Source organism: Falco rusticolus, chromosome 5 (genome assembly GCF_015220075.1).
Source record: "Falco rusticolus isolate bFalRus1 chromosome 5, bFalRus1.pri, whole genome shotgun sequence".
Lineage (NCBI taxonomy): Eukaryota > Metazoa > Chordata > Aves > Falconiformes > Falconidae > Falco > Falco rusticolus.
In genome coordinates, this window is record NC_051191.1 from 23,180,591 (window position 1) to 23,207,198 (window position 26,608).

Sequence of the window (26,608 nt, forward strand, 5' to 3'; positions counted from 1 at the left end):
TTGTGAGTAAAAAAAGTTTTTTTCAGAAAACCAACTTTTAGAAAACTATTTTTATTCTCAGTCTGTGGATCCCCTTTTTTTACCCTGGGCTCCATCAAATCCCTTCATCTAACATGTTTGCTTGGCATATTTTGATTCCCTCAGTAGTTGTGCTAACAGAAGTACCTCTTCACCTTTTGGCAAGATTTTCAGTCATGATACTGCCGTTTTATAAAGCATCTAATTTCTTCCTTTCCAGTGAGGATCGAGTCATTGAACATTACAAGAAACTAAATGGTCAGACAAGAGGTCAAGCAATTGTGAAGTAAGTGAAATAAGAGTGATTTTTTGTGACCTTTTTTTACTGGAAAATATTTATACTGGACTGTTAAATACAGTATGTAACTATGCCTCCCATCTCATCTAATGCTTTATTTTGAAGTATTTATGTCCTTATTTATTTATTTATTTATTAATGCCGTTTTTTTGAGATCATCCTGTCAGCTTCTCAGACATGTTATTCTTTTATGTGTTCTTTTGCAGTTACATGAGCATTGTAGAGTCCCTCCCAACATACGGAGTGCATTATTATGCAGTAAAGGTACGTGCAACAAAAAAGGGACATTTATTGAATTAAACTGTTGTTGGAGGGGGAACACGAGTGACACAAGTAACCATCCTGCTTTCAGAATACAATACACTACTACTAAAGTCTTTTTTCACTTCCTGTGGTAGGATAAACATTTCAACTGTGTAGTGAATGTTTGGTAAAGACAGGTCCAAAGAGGAAAATTGTGTTCTTGGAGATAAAACTCTTGCAGTCCTATTGTGCTGGAGGTGTTCAGCATAAAAGCAGCAGCAAGCTCTGGTGATGCCAGTGAACCAGCACCAAAGGGACAAGCCAGCCACATTGCTGGCAGACTCGATGTCTCACTACTTTTTGTAGTCCCAGGAGGTCAGACTTTTCCCAGCCGGCAGATCCATAAGCAGCTAACTAGGGCCAGGCATGACCTGCAGACTGCAGCTCCCTTCACTTGAGATATAAGTAGGTTGACACAGCTACAATACATATTTTTAATGCCAAATCATTGTCCCACACTCTAGAGATAACACATTCCATTCCTCAAACAGCTCTTTGCTTCTACCCATGTGGTTTTCATGCAGGTATTCACAAAATCCCTCATTTCTTTTGTCTGATGATTTATCACCAAATCTTCCAGTCTCATATTATTATTACTTCCCTGCCTGACCGGCTCTGTAAGATTGTTATTTTTTTTAAGTAGAGAGATCAATAAACATATAAATAAAGCTAGATCCACACTCCCTGGAGCATAGGCTCTCATTTATCACCCCTGAAGTTTTGATGCATTTCATCATTATCTCTCTGCAGAGATCCTATGGTTTTTAATATATCTGTAATGTCTTGCACACATGGGGTACTATAAAAGCACGGATATCTGACAGTATCTGTCTCAGGGAGATGCGTTTCTAGTCTATTCCTGCTAATGTGTTACAGCATTTTGCAAAAAACATTAGCCTCTTCTTTTACCAGAGAGCAGGATCCCTCCAGCACCCTTTGCATCCAAATCTCTTGGACTGTTTTACAACAAGGAAGATCTAATGGATTGGGCTGGGTGTTCACGCCTGCAAACACTTGAGAGCTATGCCAGTGAATTCCCCATGATCAATAAGTACCAGTGAGCAGCAATGAGGCAGCAAATATCGCACATAATAGGTTTTGCTTCTACCTGATGTGGGGGTTTTGGTTTTGTTGCATTTTACCCTGCCATCCTCTATCACATTAACAGAACAAATGTAATTTCATTGAGGACTCCAGTTCAGTAAATTGCAGAGAGGCTGGTATCAGATATCAGCCATTACTCCATAAGGCCATTTTATTGCACTCAGACACAAAGCAGTTGGGTCTGAGCCTGTCAGACCTTATCACTTGGTAGCTCTCAGATCACATTACTGCTGCATTTTCAAGATTAATGCTAAAATCCCTCCACATAATTCAAGTCAGCTGGGTGATTCACTCTCCTTCCTCTCCAGACTGAGTGTTCAGACTGAATAATTTACAGGGAAGAGAAAGAAGATGCACCACTGACTGCACAAGGGACCCATGTCAAACCTCCTCACCTCCCCTGGCCACATTTTGAGTAACTTGATCATATGTGATGCATTTTAAATGGTTTTATGTGTCATGGCCAAAAATGAAACAGATCTCTCCTAAACACCATGGCACTTTGTGATGAGGAAATTCAGCAGGGGTAAATTTAACTACACCCATGACATTCAAAGATACTGCTTAGAAACAAATCTTCACCTTAAATAACAACCTAGGAATCTCCAGCATTTCCCCATTCCATTCAATATAACTCCCTCTGTTTTCTCTTCCAGGACAAGCAGGGAATTCCTTGGTGGTTAGGACTTAGCTACAAGGGGATTTTTCAATATGACTACCATGACAAAGTGAAACCAAGAAAAGTAAGTGTTTACTTCTCTGTCAAGGTCTGGGCTTGCCACGCATGTGACAGCTCAGTTTGAGGGTGTGATGTATGCCAAATGCTGGCATTGATTCACATGATTTTGAAGGATGTTAATTTTCTCCCAAAGTTGTCTGAATGTCTGCAAAGAATTAGCAGGCAAAAGTAGCTCTTAATTTATTAAATGTCGTTGTATGGAGGGGGCGGGGGGGGGCAGCGAATAACGCTTAATCTTGCAACTTATGCTTCTTTTGTGTGTGGTTCATAAGAGATAAATGGGAACTGAAAAACTGATCGTCTCAGGTGCTGGAGGCCTTCCATCCACTGGCTATGGTGGTACTGAGGGTGTTCAGCCAGCCCCTGATAGCATATTGTCAAGCCATAAGTGATCTGAAAGAGAGAGGGGAGAAGAGACAGGAAATCTCCCATTTATTACATTACATTTATTACAGATTTGCATAATTTTCCCAGAAGCAGCATTACATTTGATAAGCAACAATTTTACTAACTGAAGAGTTAAATGCCGAGCTAGCAGTGAAAGAGAACGGTCATCATATGCCTAAAAAAAAAGCATTAAAAAGTTTGTTCCCATTGTCTGATTTATTTAGGAACTTTACTCTGAAACAGTTCACAAATCAGACATGGCATGCATCGATCTGATCACAAAACTAGAGCTTGGTCAGTGATAACTAGCCATTCTGGTCTCTTTATTACTATTTTTAGTGAACCTTTCAGTGCACCTGAAAATCGGGATTTGTCTCAGTCCTTCCAAATTATCTTTGAGAAATCCAGCTACAGAATGTCCTGTTCCTTTGGGAGGAGGAAGGTTTTGATCCCCTGAGCTCATCCTACTGGGCGGACCCATGTGTTCTGATTTTCCTACCTAGGATGCCATCTAATAGAAAAAAGCTCATCTCTGAGCACATGCCCTGCAGGTGGGCATGCACGGTCTGTTAGCAACAGTGTTTGTTGTACTGCAAACCCATGGAGACATCAGGAGGCAAGGTTTCAGGCTTGTTTGCAGACTGCAGAACTGGATGATTTGGAGCAACTAGGCAGTTCTTCCATGGATGCAAATGCTTCCGTGCTGAATTAATGTATTGCATTTCTCTTGGCACTGTCACTGTGCCAAGGTCCCCCCTCCCTTTCTTTCACTTCCCCTGATCACATTCAAGTTGGACACTGCCTGGTGCTCACAGATAGCATCTTCTATTAAAATAAACTAGAATCAAGGTTTTGGTAGAAAACAGAACTGCTTAAGGAGGCAGCAGGAGACAATAGGTGCACTGATTGGCCTTTTATTTATCAAAGGCTATTAATGAGGCTTTTTATTCATGGAAGGAAAGGATGAGGGGAGTAAGGAGGTCTTCCCAGAGCATCTGTGCTCTAAAAGACACATCTGTTTGGGATCAATCATTACCTGCAGGGCAAGCCATACTCACACGTGACAATGCCTAGGCTTTATTAAAACATGCCTAGACTGGGTGTTTGCACCCACATATCTCCATTAGTGCCAGCCTCCCAGGGAAGACATGTCCTTAAAAAATGCCTTCCAAAGTCAGTCTTAGCAATAGAAACATTTATTGGGAGGAAACTAATGCCCTGCCATGACAGGACTCAGCCATTGACAAGCTATAGCAATTGTTATCAACCCTGATGGGATGAGAGGGTTGGTGGAGAGCATCGGAAGAAAGAAGAAAAGAGGTCAGCTACTCTGACTGCATGAGAGGAGACAGACATTTCCATGGAAGGGTCAAGCCTTCTTTCTCAGCTTCCCTACTTTGCTTCTCAGCTGCTCAAGGTGATCTGGTCTGTAGCACTGGTTTTAGAGCTTGATAACATCTTGGCCAGCTTCTCTGTGTCCCCAATAACCTACCTCTAACTCTCACATTGCTCCTCAAATCAGGGGCTGTAAGTATCTCCTACCTTTTTTCTGCAAGTGTAACCCTAAAAAATAGGGTGCCAGTTTTCTCTTTATTGGGATTTTTTCTTTTTTTTGTCTCAGCAAATTATCCAGGAGACCCAAAACAATGGTACTGCCTTATGAATAAACCACAGAGAACTTCTGTGGCTTATCAGAAGTGGTCATAAATATGGGAGGGAAGGTTGGTTGGGAAGGGAAAGCAGGAATTTCTGGCTAGAATTTGTCCATTGCCATAATCCAGAGACCACGGCAGTGAAAAGCCAGCCTAGATGAGCAGTTCTATTTGGAATAGCTGTCTGTTGGCAGAGCTATTCCAAAATGCACAGCCTAGATCAGGGACAGGAGTTGCACAGGGTGGCTGGGGCTTCATTAGTTCCCCACGGAGTGCTTTTACCCTCTGTAGAGCAAATAAAAAGACTTCTTACCCTACACAGGTGGTAAAACCCCTCTGGCGAGAGCAGCTTAACTGCCTCAGCAAGGTGCAATGTTTAATCCTCTGCTAATTAGATTGTAAAATTGCACTTCATACCACTAGTATCTGAAAGCTTACCGTAGTATCTGATTCATTTCACCATACCAGCATGGGCTGGATCAAGTCTTTGCTGTGCAAAGGGGAGGGGTAAACCTTAGTGAACTTTCTGCAAGGTAAAATTAGGGGGCGAGGAGGAAAGAGATTATGTCTTTTCCTATCTTTATTATTTTGTTCTTGCACATTGCCTGTGCCAGAAACAAATTGAAAAATTACAATGGAAAAATAAATCTCCCTGGAAGAAACATAAGCAGAAAATTGTAGCAAGAAAGCAGCTGAAACCAAGACATTTATATTAAATGCATATAAAAACCTTGCTCATCTTATAGGAGAGATTGTAATGTTTTCCTATATGTCATCCTAGATAGATTTCCATGCTTATTGTGTTTGCAAGTAAAACTGTAACCTACACTAAGCAGCTGAGCCTATCTCAGGCGATCCCATTAGCAGTCAGTCAAAACCACATTTTTATTAAATTGCTGGAGTAAATCAGCCATGTGTCTCTAGAAAACTAACTAGGTTTGTCAGCAAGTTAGATGAATCCAGAGAGGAGAATTGAGGCTGACACAGGGCCAGAACCTGATCTTGCTTGCACTATTCTCACTCAGGCATAAGTCCTCCAGACCTCCAGCATTACTGGGGATGCAGCTGAGATGGGTATCTGGCACCTACTCTGAGGTGGTTCAGATGGGAATGCAGGGCTATTAAACTGGAATGCAGCTTGCACTGGGTTGCAGAGACTAACTCGACTCTGTGCTCCTATTTTTATGTTCCCTCCTGCCTATGCTTGAATTCTGTGGAAGCCCTGAAGCTCCCCAAAGCCATCACTCTGAGGCTTATCGTTCTCCCTTCTGTTTTTCTGCTGTATGTTCAGGGGCTAGCTCACAGACTCAGCAAGCCCTGCCAAAGGCTTCTTCTTGAATGTTGCCTATTTGAACCCAGATTTGGTCCATATCGGTTATGGTCTGATAGCCGTTCATTCTTAAGTATTAAATAAATCCAAAAGTTTTGGTAGACTTCACAAAATCCATCACTGCAGCTGAACAAGAAGAAGGAAGTACCAAGTGTAGGAAGATGGCTGCTGTCCTGCTAACCATATCCTGAGGCACTCTGGAAGTTTAGTAGCAGCTTGCAGAACGAGTGTCATTTGTGTAGCAGTAGCACACAGCATCCAGGATGGGCAGAATCCATCTCCCTCTATGTCAGGCTTAGCTCCCTGTGGAGAGAAAAGGTCCTTCAAGGCTCAGTGTGACTTGAAAAAGCACAACAAAAAGGAGTCTTTGTCCTGCTGGGCTGTGCTCATCTTGGGTCAGCACCACCCAATATTCATGATAAAACAAGGCAAGCTCTTTGGAATCAGGTCTTCAGAGAGTGTGCACCAGCACCGTTCTCCCACAAGCCCCTGAGGCTTTAGTGACCAAAACCATCGTTTTCAAAGGGTAATTAGGGGGTTTTTTGCTTACATTGCAGAGCAATTGGAAAGAAAGAGCAAGGCACTGCAGCCCCCCTGTGTGACTATGTTGTCTGTGAGTGGTGTTTGTCCATTTTAACCAGCAGGTAGGGATGTAACTCCACTCCATCCCAAGAGACCTGTACCTGAAGTAGAAGTGGCATAGCCAGGAGCTGTGAGACCTGCATGCTCAAGCAGTTGTAGTAGCATTAGGCATACCTCTGTTGTTCTAGTGAGATATTCCCACCGATTTAAGAGCCCAAAGGCATCTTTAGGGCACACAGCTTAACAGTTAGTAAACAATTAACTCCAAGCTGAAGAGTGAATGATTAACAGTCAACCAAAGAACTTCCATATGGCAAATAAATAGACAGAGAAATTGTTTAACTTATCACTAAAAATAGCAGGACATTAAAGGAGAGTCTGGTAGTGTTTGGTTGCTTTGCAAGAAATACCTCTGTGTAGTGTTATCCCATTTTCTTGTACAGAAGTCTAGTGGCAATGAAACTTAAAGTGAGCCTTTTTTCTCAGACTCAAATATTACCAGTGTTTACTTTCTCTGGTTGACTGTAGAGAACACAAAGGGAATAAAGACTTTTGGAAATAAGATAAAATGTGAGGCATCCCAAAATTTGGCTGTGAATGTAGCTTGACAAAGACTTTTCTTGTGACAGTCAAACATCAGTTTCTGCCATTTCTTCCTAGTGTTATCCTTTTTCTGAGAGGAAATGAAGCATGCTATGAAAATACTCTGTCCATTGCCATAAGGTCTCCACAAAGCTCTATGGATTCTCACTACAAAGGAATTCAATTTGTAGTATCATTTTGAATCCAAAGCAAGGTAACAGATTGAATTCTCATTCAAATGTGCAAAAACAAAAGAGTTGGACCCATCTGACTAAACAATACAAAGCACATGTAAAATCAGTAGCTTTAAGTGTGTGATCGGAGAGAAATCACCTGCTTGTTGAAAGCATGAGCAAAGTAATCAGCACATTAATTGTGTCCAGAAAGTAAAAGATTGCTGTGTGATGTCACTTGGTCTTTTCCAAACAACAAGAGATGGAGTGAACTTCCCCCATTCAGAGGCAAAATGAGATATTTACACAGGAGGAGCGACAGCCTAATTAAGAGCTGCTTTATTGCAGAACAAATAGAGATCTTCTCTGCTTTAGGGCATAATGAAGCATTGTGGAGTCAGTAATTGCATTGATGGAGTGGTTAAACTTGTGCTTCCTGTGGTGAAGGAATGACAGACCAGTAACTTAAAAAAACATAAAGTAGGGATTGATGTGAAATGTATAGAAATGAATGAATGATGGGGAGGAGAAAGATGACAAATTGGTCTCTATCCTGACTGATCACAGAACATCATGACAGTCAAACAGGCGAAAGAAACATGACATTCAAATCAGTTACAGGGAGCCCAATTCACTTCTATAACTCCTTGCCACGTGATACAATAGAGGTCAAGGGCTTAGAAGAGTTGAAGATAAGGCTAAAAGTGTGACCTCCATCCAGTTTTAACATTGATTTGGTTGTTTCAAGCAGGATTTTAGGAGGGGTTATAAACCCTCATATCCAAGGAGGGTGTTTGATTTGGCAGCAAGTTGTTTTCTGTTGTCAGAGGTATGGATCTTGTGCAATGCTCCTCTCACTGGCATGCCACTGAGCCAGAGGGTATATTCAGAAAGGGCTGGCCTTTCTCTGGACCAGGGGTCCTCAAACTTTTTAAACAGGGGTCTGGCGCGCAGATTAAGTGGCAGGAAGTCATCTGTGGCTGCTTGGTCTCCCCCCCAACCCCCGGCGCGGGGGGTGGGGGTGGGTGGGGTGGGGGAGTGGGTTCTGTAAATACAGGGGGCTGGACTGAGGACCCTGGGGGGCTGTATCCGGCCCGTGGGCCATAGTTTGAGGACCCCTGCTCTAGAGCATCCAAAATCAAGTGGGGTCAGAGACAATGTATTGGACTTGTGTCTAATTGGGGTCTTCTTGGAACAGCATCATTTCCTAAGACCTTTGCAAACACCTTCACATTGCAGACAGGGAAGAATTTACAAATGATACAAGAGGAGCAGAAAACATTTCCAGGAAATACTGGTTTAAAAGCTAGTGGAGTCTCAGTAGCATTGCTGTAATAAATTATTCACTGTGATTAGCTGCCTGTTAAGGACTACCTGCTGACTCTTTCTGCTGAGCGCTTTTATTTCTCTTCCCATTGCTGATCCTTCATGCTTTTTGGATTATGGACTTGGCTGTAAACTGAACCAGTCTTCAGGTCACGGCAGGTTGAACTCATTTTATAGTGCAGTAATTCAGTCTTGGATTAGTATCTGGAAATGCAGAGCACTGGAGGAGGGAGACATATACAAAGCAAGGTTCCTTACCATGCTATTTCTTCTCATGGAAAGAGGTCTCCTTCCATATCAGTAACAGACCTGTGGCTGTTGAAGAGCAGTCATAGTTTAAGACCTGCTGAAATGTCTTATTCCATCCCTGTTACACAGGAGACCATGGCCTCACTTGCACCTTTTTTGCTGCTGCTTGTCCTTGGTTTGGGGTGCCTACCATCCAGCACCAGGCCGTTCCCCTTTCAGCACCCACTACTCCATGCTTTACCACTGCACTCCACTATGCTAAAAAGCTTTCAAGCACACTGGGAGATTAATAAATCAGATCAGAGCACATTGGGCTGGAAAGCAGGATTTTGTCCCTGACACTCAGGATTTCCACAGGATTTGGCCAGACATGCCACTGGGCTGTGATTCAGTGACCATTTCTTTTGGCAGCAGTGTCAGATGAAGTGGCCTTCACCACCCTCCTCTCCCATGGCAATCCTACCACTGCTTCTTATTTCCTCCCCCGGGCCCCTTCCTCAGTCACGCTGGTATAACTGTGCAGCTGGGAAGGAAACTGCTCCAGAGAAGGGATCAGAGCTCAGCATAACCCAGCCAAAAAAAGTGGTCACTTTTACCCTCAACCAGTTCCCAATCCCTTTCACCATCTGGCTCATGGTCAGTATCACACAGCACAGCTTTAGGAGCTGGGTATGGGTGCAAGCTGCGTAAATCACAGCACTCAGAGAAAGAAACTGCCATTAACCTGCACAATAACTTTGTGGTGCAAGACAAAGGCTCCATAGCTCGCAACAAGTCGAAAGGAGTTTGGCTGCATGGAATTTGCCATGGCTGAACCAGGATGAATTAACAGTTAGGTATAGGTCATTATCACCACTTTTTCTCTTTCTTATATAAGCTGGTAAAAGTTTACTTCAGTGTCTTTCCCAAACAGAAGGCTAAGTGCGTTGTCTAGGTAAAGCAACTTTTAAAAATTGTAGGATAGTCAAGTCAACTGACCAACAAGTCAGTTACCATTATCTAGGTAAATAAGTAGCTTGATCAACTATAATGCTTGTAAACACTAATATGTAGTCTAAGGCACTGCTCTTTTATAAGGAAACCTTCACTATTTTGGTGGTTTAGTGTATGTGTACAGTGGTGATACCATCAGGCATATAGTCCCCTGAGTTTTCTGCAAGAATTTACATACACAAAGACTACGTCATGACATCCTATTGGTCTGGTCCAGCCAAGCCAAGCCCATGGCTACCATTAAATAGAGGAGTAGTCCCATCAAAGTAAAACTCCCGTGTTCTAAGTGCTTTGTCATATTCAGGTCTTAAAGGGTAATTCTCTATAAAAGCAGCAGCCAAGTCTTAAATGATTCTGCAGCACACAGCAGGAACTTAAACAAGATGCAAAGACAAATCACTCTGACAGCACAAAGTGAAACAAATTGGACCTCAGCGCCCTGGAGTTAGGGTGGAGATCTGGAGCGAGACTGAAACCTCCTTGAGCACTTATGCTTGGCTCTGAAGTGGTAGCAGGCTCCCCGCATGCCCCACCCCTCTCAAATGCTGTCTCTTAGCTCACCAGGACTCACTACTCCAAAGGCCTGGGCATTTTTACAACCAGATGAAGCCAGGCAGGAGCCCAGTTAGTCAGTGGCAATGAACGTGAGACATCTTTAGGTCAGTGGCCTGGGCAGGAGACTCAGAATGTCAGGCGTTGCAGCCAATTACCATGTACATGGGGTAGCTGCTGCTGTGGCACCCCATATGCAGACACCCTGCATCACAGGAGTATTTTCAGTCATACAACCTGATACATATGTGCATCACCATAGCCTTGTGGGACAGAGATGGTGGTTTGGGTATTTTGCTTCCAAGATAGATGTACTTCAGTCATGCCGCTAGAGAAGACAAAAGGACCCTTAGGAAAAAGAGTAGCAGGAATGGTTTGTGGGCAGCATAAATCATTCTAGGGTGCCACAGCTGATTCATATGCTATAGGCTGGGCATCCTCTATGTAATACATAGGATATTATGTCAGAAAGGAGAGATCTTCAATGCAGAAAGATCTAGTCACTTTGATTTGCTTGCAGAGGATAAAAGCGGGAAAAAAGCCTTAACAGAATCAGGAAATAAAGTTCTCTGTAGACCTATGGATTTAGACACACCCAGCATGGTGAAAGCAATACAATATCTAACAGCATCTACCAGATACATACACATATATATATATGTGCGGCAAAGGTGGATTTGGTTGGCTATAAAGTCGAAGTCTGATCTCCCAGGGTATATACATTTATAGACACAAATATCAAGTTACATTATGTAGACAAATAATGCTTTGTCCAAATAGCAGTTCTTCCCTCTGTGATCTGATGCTTTGCTGCCTCACTGAGCCAATAAACCAGTTTGAAATTTAATAGGGAATTGTCTCTCCATAATGGAAATGAATGCAGTGGTGATTATATAGATCTAGATGCAATTTCTGTTTGGTCAAGCCAGAAACGTTTGTTGGGGTGGTGTGGTCCCGTGAGAACAGCACACAGCAGAAAGTATCTCAAATTGGACCAGAAATTGTCTGTTTGGCAAAAAAAGAGTCCTGAAGCCTGAGGGGAAGATGTAATTAGATAGTGAGCTGGGATTGCTGACAGACCACTGAAAGTCCCACTTAGCCAAGCCACTCTCTCATTCCATGGGGGAAGGGAGGACAGCAAGCCTCTGGGAAGATCATTGGTGGAGCTGTTTCCCACATCAAATCACACAGGAAACCTTTTATTTTTTCGTTTGGGGAAGTGAAAGAAAAAAACCCAACCCCAAACTAATAGAAATACAGGAATGAATGGAAGTGTGGCAGGATGGAGTGCTAAGTTGTGGTGCAGCAGCATCCCCATTTCATGGCCTGGGGGCACCCGCAGCAGTGGGTCACACTAATTCACAGGTGACAGCCCACAGAAATCTCTTGGTAAATCTGCCCCTGAAACAAGAGCCCATTTGTTTGAGCTAAGATGGTGCTGTTCTGGCTGGACCAAATCCTTCCTCATTCGCTCTAACTAGTTTGACAGAGGTATGATTGATGGGAGCAGGGTTGTCGTGAGGCAGAACACAAATCCATGCCCGGAAACCATGGCCCCACTGAAATCACTGGGACAAAACTGCCATTGACTTCACTGGAGCTGTGATTTCCATAGAGTTTAAGGCCAAAAAGGGACTGCTCACAACCTCCACCCTGACCTCCTGCATAACTCAGACCCTAGAATTTTGCTTGCTGGTTTGTTCAGTGGAAGGAATTGCATTTCCAAGGAGGAATTTTTTTGTTATGTTTGTTTTGTCTTTCAACTGCAAAACAAAAGACTTGGGAGTTTGTAGCTGCACTTATGCAAGCTATATGAAAATACCATCATTGTTTAGTTCCATTGTTTAGTACCAGTTTTAGTATCGGGATGTCATCCAGGGTTGCCTCTTGCCCATAGTGTAGGCAAGGGAAGGGGTTGCATTTGGGCTGTTAGAAATGTGCCTCATTATTTCCCTGCCTGTCCTAGAAGCCTTTCAGAGTATCCAGTCTGGGTGGTAGTCCGTGTATTTGGAGGAATGATTGTTCCTTCTGCATAGTATGATTTAACAAGGCATTAATCATCTCAGAAGCTGCAAGACTTGAAGGACTGGGAGACGCCATATAGGTCAGTAAGTCTGACAACAGTTAGAATTGGTCATTTATTAAATGCTTAGAATCAAAGAAAAATACAGGTCAAAAAGGCCTCTGGAGGACTGCAGCTCAACCTCCTGCTCAAAGTAGTGCCAGCTTCAGAGTTCGATCAGGCTACTCACAGCCCTAGTGTTTGACCACCCTCACTGTTTCAGTTTTGGGGTTTTATTTAACATATCTAGTCAGAATTTCCCTTGCTGCAACCCTGCAACTGGTGTCCATTGCCCCTTTTCTGGGCATCTCTGAGAAAAGTCTGTCTCCTTCTCCTTTGTAAATACCCTTTAGAATCACAGAATTATTTAGATTGGAAAAGACCTTTGAGACCATCAAATCCAACCATTAACCCAGCACTGCCAAACCCACCACTAGACTGTGTCCCTGAGCACTGCATCTATGCATTTCTTAAACACCTCCAGGGATGGTAATTCCACCACCTCCCTGGGCAGTCTGTTCCATTGCTTAACAACCCTTTCAGTGAAGAAATTTTTCTTCATACTCGGTTTAAACCTCCCCTGGTGCAACTTGAGGCTGTTTCCTCTTGTCCTGTTGCTCGTTACCTGGGAGCAAGAGACCAACCCCCACTGCCTGCAGCCCCTGCCAGGCAGCTGTAGAGAGTGATCAGGTGCCCCCTGAGCCTCCTCCTCTCCAGGAAGAATACCCCTAGTTCCCTCAGCTGCTCCTCATAGGACTCCAGACCCTTCCCCGTGTCCGTTGCCCTTCTCTGGACACACTCCAGCACCTCTGCATCCTTCTGGAAGTCACCAAAGAGAGCAGACATACAGCAGGTAGATCCTTTGTAAACTTCTGCAGATGGTTTGATTCTGAGCAGCCACCAAGCATGATATCTGAAACCCCTGAGAGCACGTGCATGGCTGAGTAGACCCATTCTGCCTCTGCCCTAACTCAGGTGCTTCAAGGGATGATATGCACACATAAAAGGGAAAGAAAATGAGACACCAGGTACTTGAGCATTAATATGTGATTCTTAATAGGCCCAATGCAAAACGGTTTACACTGCGTCCCCAGAAGATTGTCCAGTCACAGTGCACACTACCCAGTTCAGTGCCAAGTCCAGCTCTTCTGGGCCCATCAGGCAGAAGACAGGATCAGGCACCCAGTACCCCAACCCCAGGATAAAGAAGCCTGAGAATTATTCCAAAAGATACTATTTGGGCATGTTTCTCTAGGTACCATAATCCAGAGGGCACTGTGCACCAGTCACCGGTGCTGCCCTTCAGCAGCCCTGTCTGTCCTGTCCCTGAGCAGCAGGGCAACACAGGAGCCAAAATAACCACAGTACTGCCAGGGGTTCCCAAATGTATGAGATGGTCCCTCCACTGGATACTCAGGCAAGGCTTCCCGACCACAAAGGGACAGAGCATGGCCCAGTGCCTAGCACAGATTAACTCAGCTCCCCACACCTCAGCGAAGTCCAGGTCACCCAGGACATGGGTGGCCAGAAACATTCCCCGATGTTTCATTCAGGAAATACCCTCCCTTCTTTATCAGGAGCCTCTGGCATTTTTCAAATGCTCTCACACTGACCCTACCTCCTGCTGCGTGCAAACTCCACAGCACCAGCCCCACGGTCAATCAAAATGGTAAAAACCTTCTTCAGACTCATGGCTGAAACGGATGCAGATCCCTGCACCTCCCCTCCTCCAGGCTCAGCTTAATTAGGGAGCAGCCAGCAAACCACAAGTGTGCTCACAAAAGAAGCTTGCGTCTGAAGGGCTTTGACTGCAGCTCTTTGTAACTAGTCACAAACATCTGGTGCCTGGCAAGCTTGCCTGACTCTTGGAAAGGGTTTCCAATGAGAAAATTCCTGTAGCTTGCACCTGAATTCTCCACAGCGCACCGTGCAGCACTCGGATCCCTCCCTTGGCTCCTCTTCTAAGCTGCCAGCTTTGCAGAAAAGCCATTTCTGGCACTTTCTTCCCCACCATAGCCTCCCCACCCAGGCCAACACATTTTAAACAGTACACATGGTCCAACAGGGAACAATTATTCCCCTGAATAAGCAGGTTGATAAGCAGTTTTGCAAATTCAAGTGATAGTGTCAGTTCCAGTTTTATTGGCATGATAAAACAAAGCCCACGGTGGGGATGGTCCCCCTGGAGAAGGAGGGAAGAAGAAGGGTAATTCTTTTCTCCTTTTTTAGTAGCCCCTTTCCCTTTCACATGCACGTGTAAGCGTGCAGCTGTGCTCAAGAGCTGATCTCTGGGAGCCTTCCTTAAGTATCTATTGAAGATTAAACGATCTCATGTGCAGCCTGTAATGATGGCCACTACCAAAAATTGTTCCCATCTGAAAGCTGCCCAGTGCTGCATGATCCAAACTGTGCTGCTGACCTCAGAAGAGATCCCAGCAGGCAAACCGCCACATCACAGGAACAGCCCACCGCAAGCACCACTAATTGTCCCCTTGTCTGCAAGCTCCAAGAGAAGGCAGCTACTAAAGGGCAGGGGAGCTGTGCTCTCAGTTTGTGCTACTGACTGAGTTTCTCCCAAGCCTCATTTCCAGTGTGTTTGGGGAGATGCTGTCCCAGTCCCTGCTGTGAGGTACCTTCTGTCTGGCAAAAGTCACTACACTCCTAACAGAACTCCAGTAAAGCCAATACAGGTTGTCCCACCTACAAGGGCAGGCCTTGGATGCGGCCCTGCAAATAAGCCAAAGGCAATCCTAAGCCAAATAACCCAAAACCATACCCAGCCTCAGTGCAGGAGGAGGTAAATCTGTCATGAACATGGATGCTTTGACCCAAACTAGCCCCAAAACCAGCAAGCATCTGTATTGTCACTGCATTTCCACAAGACTGTTGAAATTATGACCAGCTCCTGCTGTGGCTCATATTCCCTAGGGAAGGTTGCAAGCACCAATGTGGTAAAAGGATCTTGATGGGTAAAAATTATGCTTCCATTTAAGAAGACCAACTAATGGCACCTTGTGCATCTGTCACTGAATTAACAACATCAATTTGAAACTGTCTGTAAGCTGGACAACTGGTGAGGGAGACAGCTTGCTTACATTAGAAGTTCTGGCTGAAGAGAGACCTTAGGCTTTGTTTCTTCCGAGGGGTTGTGATCAGCTAACAGGAAAGTGGATACTTTCTTGTGGGTATTCACATTCTTGCAGACCGGATTCTTTATGTATATGAAGGGTGAGACCACTCAGATCAATGTGGGCAAAACGAGTGGGAGATTGCAGAATAATATTTGAGGAGCAAAGGGAGCTCAGTTACAGCAATGGTAAAATGCACGTGTATGTTCTGGAGAGTAGCACTATGGAAAAAAAGACACAAACCCAAGTTGTGGGGTCACTTTCACCCCCTCCCTCCCAAGAGTCTGGATTTGCCTCCTTCTGCACCCTGCCAAGAAAAACAAAGAGACTAAATATAAAAATGCAGCAATCTGGGGAGCTGCTCTGGTGCCCAAAGTGTAGGTGGCTAATGCCGTTTTAGGCCCCGCTGGGGATCAGAGACATCTGCATGAGGCTGGCACCGGCCCCTCGGCAGGCTCCCTCCCTCCTGGGGCAGCAGCCGGGGGCCAGGCAGGGTACCCTGGGCCACGGAAAATGGCACTCAACGCCTACGTTTGGGCATCTGAACAGCTTCCCCAGAGCCCTGTGTGTTTGGACAGTTGGAGTTAATCATCGAAGGGAAATGGAGCTGCAGTTAATGAACTGAGTACTGTGACTTTGGGAGTAGAGGGTAAAATAGGAAAGGATCGGAGCGCAGGGGACAGTCTGGCAGAGTCCAAGGGAGGAGGATGGGTGGCAGAGCGTCTGAGGAGAGCAGCTGCCAGCAGCTCTGAAAAGGCTTTCAAATTCCTTCTGTGCCACACCGAAGTTTAGTCATAAATGACAACAGGGGACCCAGGGACAGAGGGATGTTTTCTGAAGGGTGTGATCTGCTAGTTTTTTAGACTCTTATGTGTTCCACATGTCTGAGCGCTTCCCAAACATGTCCTCTGCACATGCCATGCGGCACGGCTCCATTATTCTCCCTGCCTTGTGGATGGGCATCTGGAAGCACGGAGGGCTGTTTTCAGCAGCCCACACGGCAGTCTCAGGCTTGACCTCAGTTGTTGTCAGTGGGAGTTTAGGCTCCAAACTTCCTTTTCATGCCTTTGAAGCTGGGTGCTTGCAGGGCAGACAGACTTCAGTTCAGACCTCAGCTCCTGGCTTAACCCTTTCACCCCATGTCTGTCCTTCCTCAGTGAGTAAAATAGTGGGTGTTTCTGTGCTTCGTTTGGTGATTACAGCTTTTATGAAGTGATTAATTTTTCCAGTGGAGGAATAAAATAATCCTGTAAGGAAGGTACAGCCCAGCCCTTCAAGCATTCCATCCCTCCTGGACCCCTTCCTCTCCTACCCCTCTGCAATGCAGACAGCCCCAGAGTACAGGGCAGCTCAGGGCCCTCCTTACCCCACCCTTCCTTCCAAACCCCCCATTAACAAAAAGAAAAAAAGAGAAAATAAAAAATAAATAATAAAAAAATCTTGGTTGGAAACTTTTACAAACACAAGGATTTTCAATTTTGCTGCCCCTGAAATATTAGCACAGATAAAATTTTGGGTCCTTGCTGTGGCTTGTTTTATTTTCTAGATTTCACCTCCACCAGCAGCTTAATCAGTGCAAATCGAATTACTCCTCCTGTTTACATATCTCCAGAGCGCTGACACTGGCAAGCAGCTTATCTCGGCCTGTCAGGAGCCAGCGCCTTCCTTGGGGGTAGGACAGGAACTCTACAGAAGCTGCCTGTAGTAGGAGCAGGAGTATAAATCAAAGAGAGCTCTGCTGGCTGTGCTTCCCAGCAGCGAGGTTACGCTCCTCAAGCCCTACTGCTTGCTAGGGGCAGCACGGGGAAGCCGAGTGGGAGATGCCCAAGGGGTGGAGGCTGCCTCCTCCCTGAGGCAGCCAGGGTTTGGATTTTGGCTGGCCCATTCGTGAAGAGGAGGCGGTGGTGGGCCTGTCGCCGGCCGTGATGGTGCCTTGGTTTGCAGAGCTGATGCAGTGTTTTGCAGTCACCGCATCCTTCATGCTGCTTCTGTGGTCACTGCTCCCTCCTGCCTACTTGAGGGTCCCTTCACGGCAGAGACGTGGGATACAGGGACCCCGGGAGCGCACTGCAGGGCCCAGGAGCACGTACGCTCAGTGGGCAGGCAGAGACCCGCAGGGCTGGCTCAGGCGCGAGGGCACGCAGGGAGAGACCTGCACTTTACTCCCAGGACTGCTTCGTGCCTCAGTTTCCCCCCTCGGCGATGGTGTTGGCTGTCTGCGTGCTGCCAGCAGGGCAGCCTGGAAAACTGCGGCAGGAATTGACTTTCTTCCCGCCGGGAGCACGAGGGGGCCTCGGGCATCGCCCGCACGACTCCGCCAGCTGGCGTAGATAGGCTGCCTCCGCTCGGCTCACGCTTGTGCGAGCCTTGCCCTGGTTGTACAAGCAGAGCTGGGTACCCCACCTCAGTGGGGCGGGGGTCACCCCGGTGGGGGTCTCGCCTCCCCCGCCAGGCCACCTTCGTCCCTGCTGGGACCCGCGCCAGCGCACAGCCACGCTGCCAGCCCTCGAGGGGGGCAGCAGCCGCACCCCGGTTTTCCCGTGGCCTCGCCTGCGTTGCAGTCCTATTCCACCCCGCAAAGCGATGCTGGCGCCCTCCCCCGCCTCCCCCCCCCGGCCCCGAGCCCGCTGCAGGCAGCGGGGGAGGGCACCGCCCCCGGGGCTGCCCCGCGGCTCCTGGGCGGGGGGCGCGGGCGGGACGCGGGGCCGAGCCGAGCCGGGCCGGGCCGGGGCGGAGCGGAGCGAGCGGAGCGGGGCAGCCCCGCCGCAGCGCCGGGAGGGAGCGGCGCGGCGGGCAGGGCTGGGTGAGGGCTTCGCGGAGGCGCCTCACCCCCTTCCTCTGCCCGCAGATCTTCCAATGGAGGCAGCTGGAGAACCTCTATTTCCGCGAGAAGAAGTTCTCGGTGGAGGTGCACGACCCGCGCAGGTGAGTGCCGAGCCGGGCTGAGCCGTGCCGAGCCGTACCGTACCGAGCCGTGCCTTGCAGTGCCGAGCCGGGCTGAGGCGTGCCGAACCGTACCGTACCGAGCCGTGCCTTGCAGTGCCCAACCGGGCTGAGCCGTACTGAGCCGGGCTTTGCAGTGCCGTGCCGAGCCGGGTCGTGGTGAGCCGCGCTGGCCCGGGGCTTGCTGCGCTTGGTATCTGGGGAAGCAAAAGGCAACGGGTACCAAGCCGGTGCCTGTTGCTTCCTTCCATCGGGACGCTTTGGGTTCGGGTGGCTGTTTGTGAGGATGTGCTTCCCCTCGGCTCTTAGCGGTATTTTTTTTTTCCCCTTCCCTCTGTTTTGGCACCTACTGACCCCCGGGGCTGTGCAGCTGCGGTGCCCCAGCTGCGGTGCCGGCAGACCCCGTGCGTGTTCCCCTTTTGCTCTTGGAGCCTGGAGATGGGCGCCAGATTTTGTACTCACATGCTTCCTTGTAAATAAATATTCAATAGTGCAACTGAAAGGAATGGCACAGTACCAGAGGTTTACCGGCAGTCTGGATGAAAGCCCATCAGTCTCTTTGGCACAGGAGTCTTTTTTTGGGGTTTTTTTTTGTTTGTTTGTTTCCTTCTTACTTCAGAAATCTAATGTGGGAGAGGGTGAGTTCAAGTGACTGTGCTGCACCTAGTCAGTGCATTCTGCACCCCTTGCTCGTTTGTGGTAGTGGATGGCTACTGCAGACAGTGACCAGCGTGTGTGTATTGCTCTGTAAATTGTTCTCACTAAAAGCAGTGTCCCACTTTTCAAAGTGTGGATACAACTGATGAAAACCAACCCTTTTCCCAGAATGATTTTATGTGCTGCTGGTAGTAGTGTGTTTTGCTGATCACCCAGCTGTGATCCTGTTTCACCTGTTTCCCATGCCTATCTGTGTACTAATATATGTACTTTTATTAGGGGAATTTTGCATGCAGTTTCTGTGCTTATTCGCCCTGATATGAACACTGTCACACTAATACAATGGTGCCTATTTCCATAGGTGCGTTTTGTTAAAGCAAAAACTGAGTCGAGCAGCGCGTGTCATTGTGCAGCTCCAGGTCAATGGAGCCTTGAAGCATCTGCTTAGTATTAAGCATGTAAATAGTCGCATGAAATCTAGCAGAGCAAATTCCCAAAGTTGAGAATACACTGGGAGATCTTCCAACAGCAGGACCTGGGGGTGGTACACTCCTTCCTCCACTGAGCCTCTGGCAGCGGTCAAGGCGTCAGAAATGCGTGCTCCAAGCAAACAGTAGCAAGAAGCCCCTAAACAGCCAGGCTGTCCGTTTCCTGGAAGCAGCAGTTGCAAGGAAAAAAAGGCAAATAGCTCTGGGACATTAAAATCATTATAATATTTGCAACTCAATGTTGTGCATGAAATGTGACCACACAGAGGAACCTCTTCTGTCTCATTTGTATTTAGATGATAGGAATTACTGACACAGAAGAGATTCTGGCTTTTTATTCCATTGCATTGTTTCTCTGAATCACTTGAATCAACACCAGGAGCACAAAACCCTGTCCCAGGTTGTCAGCCTGATAATTTCTCACTACAAGGGAATTAATTTGGTTGATTTTCTTATCCAGAGAGTACCGCCACCCAGGGCAAACTGGTACACTGGCTGTAAAGCAGCAAAGCACATTGTAGTGGCGTGGTGGGAATACAGCTTGGACTGTAGTCTGCCGGCCAAGTGGGATGGACTCCTGCGAGGAGTTGTTCTGCATGTGGAGGTGGAGGAGTAGCCAACACAGTGCTCTTTCCACATTCCTCTCTTCGTAGCCAAACCAGAGCCTGAGTCAGCAAACCACAGTCACAGCAAGCACGGCTCCATGGCTGTGGCCAGGGCTGGGCAGCACAATGTATGTTTTTAAGCCCTGCCTCTGCTCGTGGCTTCCTGCCCTGAACAAGCCATTTAACCTCTTTTCATCATGGTTACTTATCCCATAAAGGAGGGAAATTATACTTTTTTGGGGGTATCAACAAGGTTAATTCCATAACATGTGTAGCATCGTGAGAGGAAGTAATGGAAAGAACACCCATGGGCTGTCTCCCACAGGTCCCCCAAAAACAGCTGTGAAAAGCAAGTCCACAGCACTGATCAGCTAAGTCTGCAGACTTTCTAACAGGGTCTGCAGTTCTGATGGAAAATATGTACAGATCCCAAAAAGACAAGCAATTGGAAATCGCTGCTTTTAAGATGAGAAGATGAATGGCTTGCAGAGTATGTTTCTGAGAGTTCAAAACAAGTTACTGTGTTAGAACTGAATAGGATTGCACAAGAATTAAGGCTTTAGCCCATGTTGGAGTGCCTTAATGCCTTAGAGCCTTGTATGCCAACATGCTGCAGCAGTTTGTGTCCCTTTAACCAACACAAAGCATCCAGAGTTAGATCCCCTCTCCAGCCTCAACTTCAAGAGCACCTCCCAGCATAGCCTTCATTCCCTATCTGGTGACAGGGATGAGGCAGCCCAGCACCCATCTTCATTAGGACCATCAGCCCCTGTCCTATTGCATCCATGGAGAGTTTTCTCACAAGAGCAATACTCATAATGGGACAAGGTCTTCTGCTCCAGTCGTGTGGAAAGGACTCAGCACAGGGTAACGCTGAAACATGAGATTCCCCACTTCTCTCAGACCTTGTTGGCTGTAGCTGTTTACTCAGAGAAGTCAAACTCCAGTTTGTAGCTTCACAGTTTGGCTTAAACATGTTTTGCAGCACTGAAAAGGCCCTGACTCAAGAGTGGTCAGCCCTCTCACAGGCTGCACCTGGACAGCAGTTCCCATTTTGCTGCAGAATTTTTCATTTCTTTCATTCTTGGCTCTGTCACAACTTTCTTTGACCATGTGCCTCCCCGCCTCATGTTCACCTCCAATTTTGGACAGGACAGCAGCCCACAGGCACCAGAGGAGGAGTGGCCAGTGCAGGTGCAGGAGGGGAACCGCTGCCTTAGCAGCCTTGAGGACTTCTGAGTGCTGCTAAAAAGAGTCCACTACCCCTTGCACTCCACAGTAGAGCTCCCAGGCTGTCCTGCAGTGTCACCTTCACATCTACATCGCACAGAGTGCCTGCTGGCTACAGACTGTGACAACCCCTCCGTAGCACACCCTGCTCCCCAGGCTGTCTCTTGCAGTGGCCCTTCTTCACCATCCATCTTCCTATGTGAAAGGCTATATTTTTTAATATATATAAATATATATAACATATATAAAATATATGTATGTGTATATAAAGCATCATATTTCTGAGCTAGCCTCTGTACTCATGCTCACATTCATTTCGTAGTCCTCCACCACAAGACTTTTCTTAACAGCCTAGAGAGGACCTCATTTCTTTGGGGCTCTGTAGATGCATGGCTTGGTTTACTGCAGCCCGTGCTACATCCCTGCAGTGGGAGGAGTTCTGCAGACCAGGACTGTGTGAGCCTGTGGGTGCTGGTGTCAGGGGCTCTGCTGGTGGAGGCAGAGTTGAGGGGTGGGGTGGAATAATCAAGCAGTTTTGTACAGCTGTGAAAGCACAGGGAAACCTAACCTGTATTTTTTGCTAATATTTGAGGACAGTTGGGAGTCCCAGAGAGGAAACATTTAGCTCTTATTTTTCCTGGTTTTATATTCACTCAGCTAATCACCCAGTCACATACTTCTCTCCAGGGCACTAGGCAGCCCTCTCTGAACCTCACAACTCCACTTTTTCGTACCACATGGCAAGTCCTGCTATATCTGTTTACATGTGGGGAATTCAAGGTACCTGAACAGTTTATACCATATTCCCTAAAGCAGCCATTGTTCCTAAGGATCTTTAGTTGCCATCTGGGTCCTAATATGTAAGAACCACTGTCCAAAGCCAGAGGTAGTACAGGGTGTGAGGACTTGACCTCAGGTGTCTCAACATATGATGAGACGCAGAGGATTCACACATGCTTTGGCATTGTTGACTCCCCTGGAACACATAGCAGGTCAGCATCAGCTCAGCCAAGCCCAGGAATACAGTCTGAACTGGACAAACTGGATGATCTTTACGGTTAGTCCTCTAGAGCTTGCTAACTTGAGGAGTTATTTAAAGTACATGCTCTCCTGACTTCATTAGCTATTTATTGCTGTTCTCTAAGCATTTTTTTGCCATTAGCACAAGGGTGTGCGCAGTAAAGGCAGCAGCTTTTGCTATGAGGTCTGCGGTAGGTTCTGCCACAGAAAATGATCAGAGGAAACCTTGGTGTAACCTCAGTTCTTTTCTCCTCTCCAGGGCATCTGTGACCAGGAGGACTTTTGGGCATAGCGGCATTGCTGTGCATACGTGGTACGCCTGTCCAGCACTAATAAAGTCTATCTGGGCTATGGCCATTAGTCAGCATCAGTTCTACCTGGACAGAAAGCAAAGCAAGGTAAGCCTGTTGGAGGTGGGAAGTGCATGTTGTAGTGGGTGAGTGCTCACACCCCACAGTGCCAGCAGGGTCAAGCCCAGACGGTGCCTCCTATCCTATTCTCCCTTCCCACTTAAGATCAAAAAAAAGGCAGACTGACTCAAAATAGATGCTGGCTTTGACCAGACTGAGGGAATTTGTATCAAATTCACGTCTATGGGAGTAAGGATTGAGGGAAGGACTGGAGGAGCCAAAGTCTGCAAGCAGATAGGGTCACATCCCTGTCTGGACAGTTTCCACATGTCTGTTCGTTCTTGAACGGTCATAAAGTTAGGGCAGCTTTCAATAACTGAGTTCGAAGTAGCTTCACACTCTACACCTGTTTCTGAATCCTTGTTGTCCCTTGCTTTTTACTACCAAATCTTCCTAGAAATGAAGGGTAGGGATATTAGTTCTCTCTTCACACAGAATCTCACAACAGAAGGAGGGAGGCAGGATGCTGACAGCCTGGCCTTACAAGGAACTGTCTTGATCTGGTGCTGCACAAAGGGTCACTCAATACGCAAAAGAAACCACCTTGAAACCACAGGAGTATGTGTTCTCTTTATAATTCCTTTCATTGACAGTAATTTTAGGCATACTCAGAGCAGCAGGAGATGGCTTTGGTTGTTTTGAGACAGAAGAGAGACTTCTTATGCAGATGCCCCTCTTCGTATGGGCAAGCTGGTGTAAAACTTTACAAAGAAGACAGAATCTGTATTGAGTGAGTACCTTCTTATACAGCTGCCTGCATTGCTTCCCATCTCTGGTGAGATGGCAGGAATGTGCAGGGTAATACTCCTCCAAATGGCTGAAACAGTCTTAACATCTTGCTCTTGCTGAAAGTGTTGCCTTCATTTTCAGGCCGGGGCTGCTCCCTCCCTTGCACAGGCCCTGACCTTATTGCGTCCCTTTGTGAGCCAGCTCAGCCCAATAAACTGACGGAAAAGTATTTCTTTTTCCTGTTCTTCTTTGTTGCATTATTTTTCTGCCAGTTAAATGTATTAAATTGACTTGCTGAAATTACGTGAAGGGCCAACAGCATGCTATTAGTCCAGCTCACTCTAAACCCTTCTGACATCGCTTTCCCTGTCATGATCTCTGTGACTTTATTGTAGACCGGGTAGGACTTTCGGAAGCCTTGGCCAGAACACACAGTTACACTCACTTTGGCCATGTCCCACTTAATGCAAAAAACCAGGATTCATCTTAGTTGCTGTGAGCTTTATTGAATTTAGGGATGTAGGTAACTTCCCACCTCTGCCTCAGGGCCAGCTGTGAATGTGGACAAAATTGCACACTTGCCTGATAGCAAGTAATGCTGTCCTGTTCCCCTCTGCTGAGGACCACCACAGGCAAGGCATTGCCCTCTCTGGTTTGCTATCAACAAAACCAACTCAGCAAAACAAACAGTAGTTTATTTTTTTTTTACTTTTAGCCAGATGGATTTGCTGATATAGCTGCAAGTTATTTAGGTCACAAGCAGCCAACAAACAAAAGGAGATTCCCTCCTCCTCCCATTTCTTTGGTAAGAAACTGGGTCTCTTAAATGCCCAGGACTTTCCTTCAGTGACTTCTTTTGTTGTTGGCAGATAGTGTTTCAATCTGATCTCCCCTCTCTCACACTCCTACAGACAGCACCACCCACCAGCCCTCATTTGTCAACCTGTCACGTCTGTGACCACGTCAGTGTGCTTTGTCACAATAATCCCAGTGGTCACGCTGAGGCTTTGAAGTTACAGCATACAAATATTTTTGCCTCTTTCCCTTAGGGGAGCTGGTATTTTAGTCTGTTGTCCTCATTTTTTACATGACACCGTTGAGATTGATAGATTCATTCATTTTAATTTTAATTGATCTGTTGAGCTCATCCTGATGGTCACTTGAGGACACTGTACACATGTGCGCTTTGCTTTTGAAAACCAGTAAAACATATTCCAGAGTGAGGCAATGTGAAAAGTCTTCATTTCAGCTCTCAAGGGCTTAGACAAACATTTGAGTTTCAAGTAACATGGGTTTGCATCCCCTTAAATCTCAGCCCCCACTTCAGCTGAATCCCCAACTTCAAAGCAAAACTTAGATATTCCTTCCTTTCATGTCCAAACTTGGAATTTAATATCGTTTTGACAAAAGAAAGAAAAATAAAAACAAACCTAGAAGAAAAAGCCTGCTGGAGCTCACTGCAGCTGAGCCTTCACTCCAGTGATGTATATTAGATGGCTGGAGATACAACATAGTGATAAAGCAGCTTGAACTCTGTGCTTCTCACATAACTGGGCACCAGTTGGATCTGGACCATCTGCACATCCCCACAGGAAAACCCCCTTCACATGATTTTACAAAGAAATAGAATCAGCTTTGCCTGGATTTTGACCCTTTTGCAAAGAAGTGAGGTCCCAGTCTTCTTTGCATCCTCACTCCATGTTGAACTCTTGCCAGCTTGCCAAATTCCCAGCGTCTCGCTCCCCGCTGATCTGTCTAGCTGTCTTTGCAATTGAAGCGTAATGTGGAGACTGAAAAGATCCCCAGCTTTCCAAGTGAACATGGCAGTGTGCAGAAATCCTGTCAGCTTTCTTTTTTTTCAGGAGACAGATGCAGCAGGACTTCAAGGCATGTCTTTGCTCTGTTGACTGCACTGAATCAATCATTTTGGCCTAGAAGCCTTGAAAAGTCCCATTTTGTGGGAGTTTCCAACAGCACGTTGCTCCAAGCACAAGGCTTTTTGGCTGAACGAACCAGTAGAAAATAGGTCAAGGGTTTCAAAAAATCACCTGCAGCAAAGACCCATCACTGCAAGCAAGAGGGATAAATTCATCCCTAGTGTCCGTCTACTCTTGCATTTCACTGATGGATTTTCCTTCACCCTCTGACCCTGTCAGAACAACACTGGGGATCAGTTTGGCCCCATGCTTTGAAATGACTGGTGAATGAGCCGGTCTCCCTCCATGTAAATGAGACTTGGCAGGTCTGTGCTAAGTGCTTTAAAATTTTTGAGCCTGGAGGGACTGAAGGGCCCGAGGGAGCGCTAATGGGATGTAATCTAGCTTTCCACTATTGTGCTGTCAGTACAAAGTCTAGCCCAGGCCTTGCGCTGGCTGCTGCTCAGTGGCCTGGATGAAATGAGCTGTTGGTCTGATTCCTGCTACTGATGAGTGGCTGTCCAAAGCACAAGACCACCCGATGCTGATTGGCGTTGCTGTAGGGAGCAGAGGCAGCAGGGACTGAGCAGCATGGAAAATTAGCACCATTCCTTTTTGGAGATGCTCTGTCCCCACTGTTCGTGCAGGGCACTGTCAGCACAACTGCAATTGGATCTAAAACCTTCTCCTATGGCTTCAGCACGTTTGGGTTATACCCTCTGGAGAGAAAGCTCGCTCTGCCCTGCTCATTCCCTGGCTGCTCTCTTTTGGTTTGTTTTTCCTCTCTCCTGGCTCCAGGGATGCCAGGCTTTGGTCTTACATCATTTTTTCATTTGCCTTATGTAGGGCACACTTCCAGCCATTGCTGGCTTGACATACAGGCCAGGACCACAACAGCATCCAGCTGCATTGCCTTTGCTCAGCACTTTAGTTGGTGCCTGGTCAAATAGGTAATGCCAGAGTGCGCCCTAATTTGCAGTCTGAATGAGTGGAAATAAACTGTAGGGCTTCTTGCCATAACTATCCTACAAATACAGGAAAACCACTGCCTCACAGAGCGGAAGGGCAGGATCTGTCAGTGCAGACTGGGAGCTTGTACCTTTCCTAGACATCTACCACAAGGACTCAGTAT

The 26,608-nt window shown here is 46.6% G+C and overlaps 1 protein-coding gene across 6 annotated transcripts in view; it reads left to right on the top strand.

The window, feature by feature from the left end:
• FRMD4A (FERM domain containing 4A) overlaps nucleotides 1-26,608 on the top strand; it is a 386,235-nt gene that overhangs the window by 323,634 nt on the left and 35,993 nt on the right. For all 6 annotated transcript variants that reach the window (XM_037390648.1, XM_037390649.1, XM_037390650.1 and 3 more), the window contains 5 exons: nucleotides 239-304; nucleotides 523-580; nucleotides 2,380-2,466; nucleotides 18,327-18,403; nucleotides 22,681-22,819. In XM_037390648.1, the coding sequence (XP_037246545.1) occupies nucleotides 239-304; nucleotides 523-580; nucleotides 2,380-2,466; nucleotides 18,327-18,403; nucleotides 22,681-22,819 (427 nt within the window). The remainder of the gene's footprint in view (nucleotides 1-238; nucleotides 305-522; nucleotides 581-2,379; nucleotides 2,467-18,326; nucleotides 18,404-22,680; nucleotides 22,820-26,608) is intronic.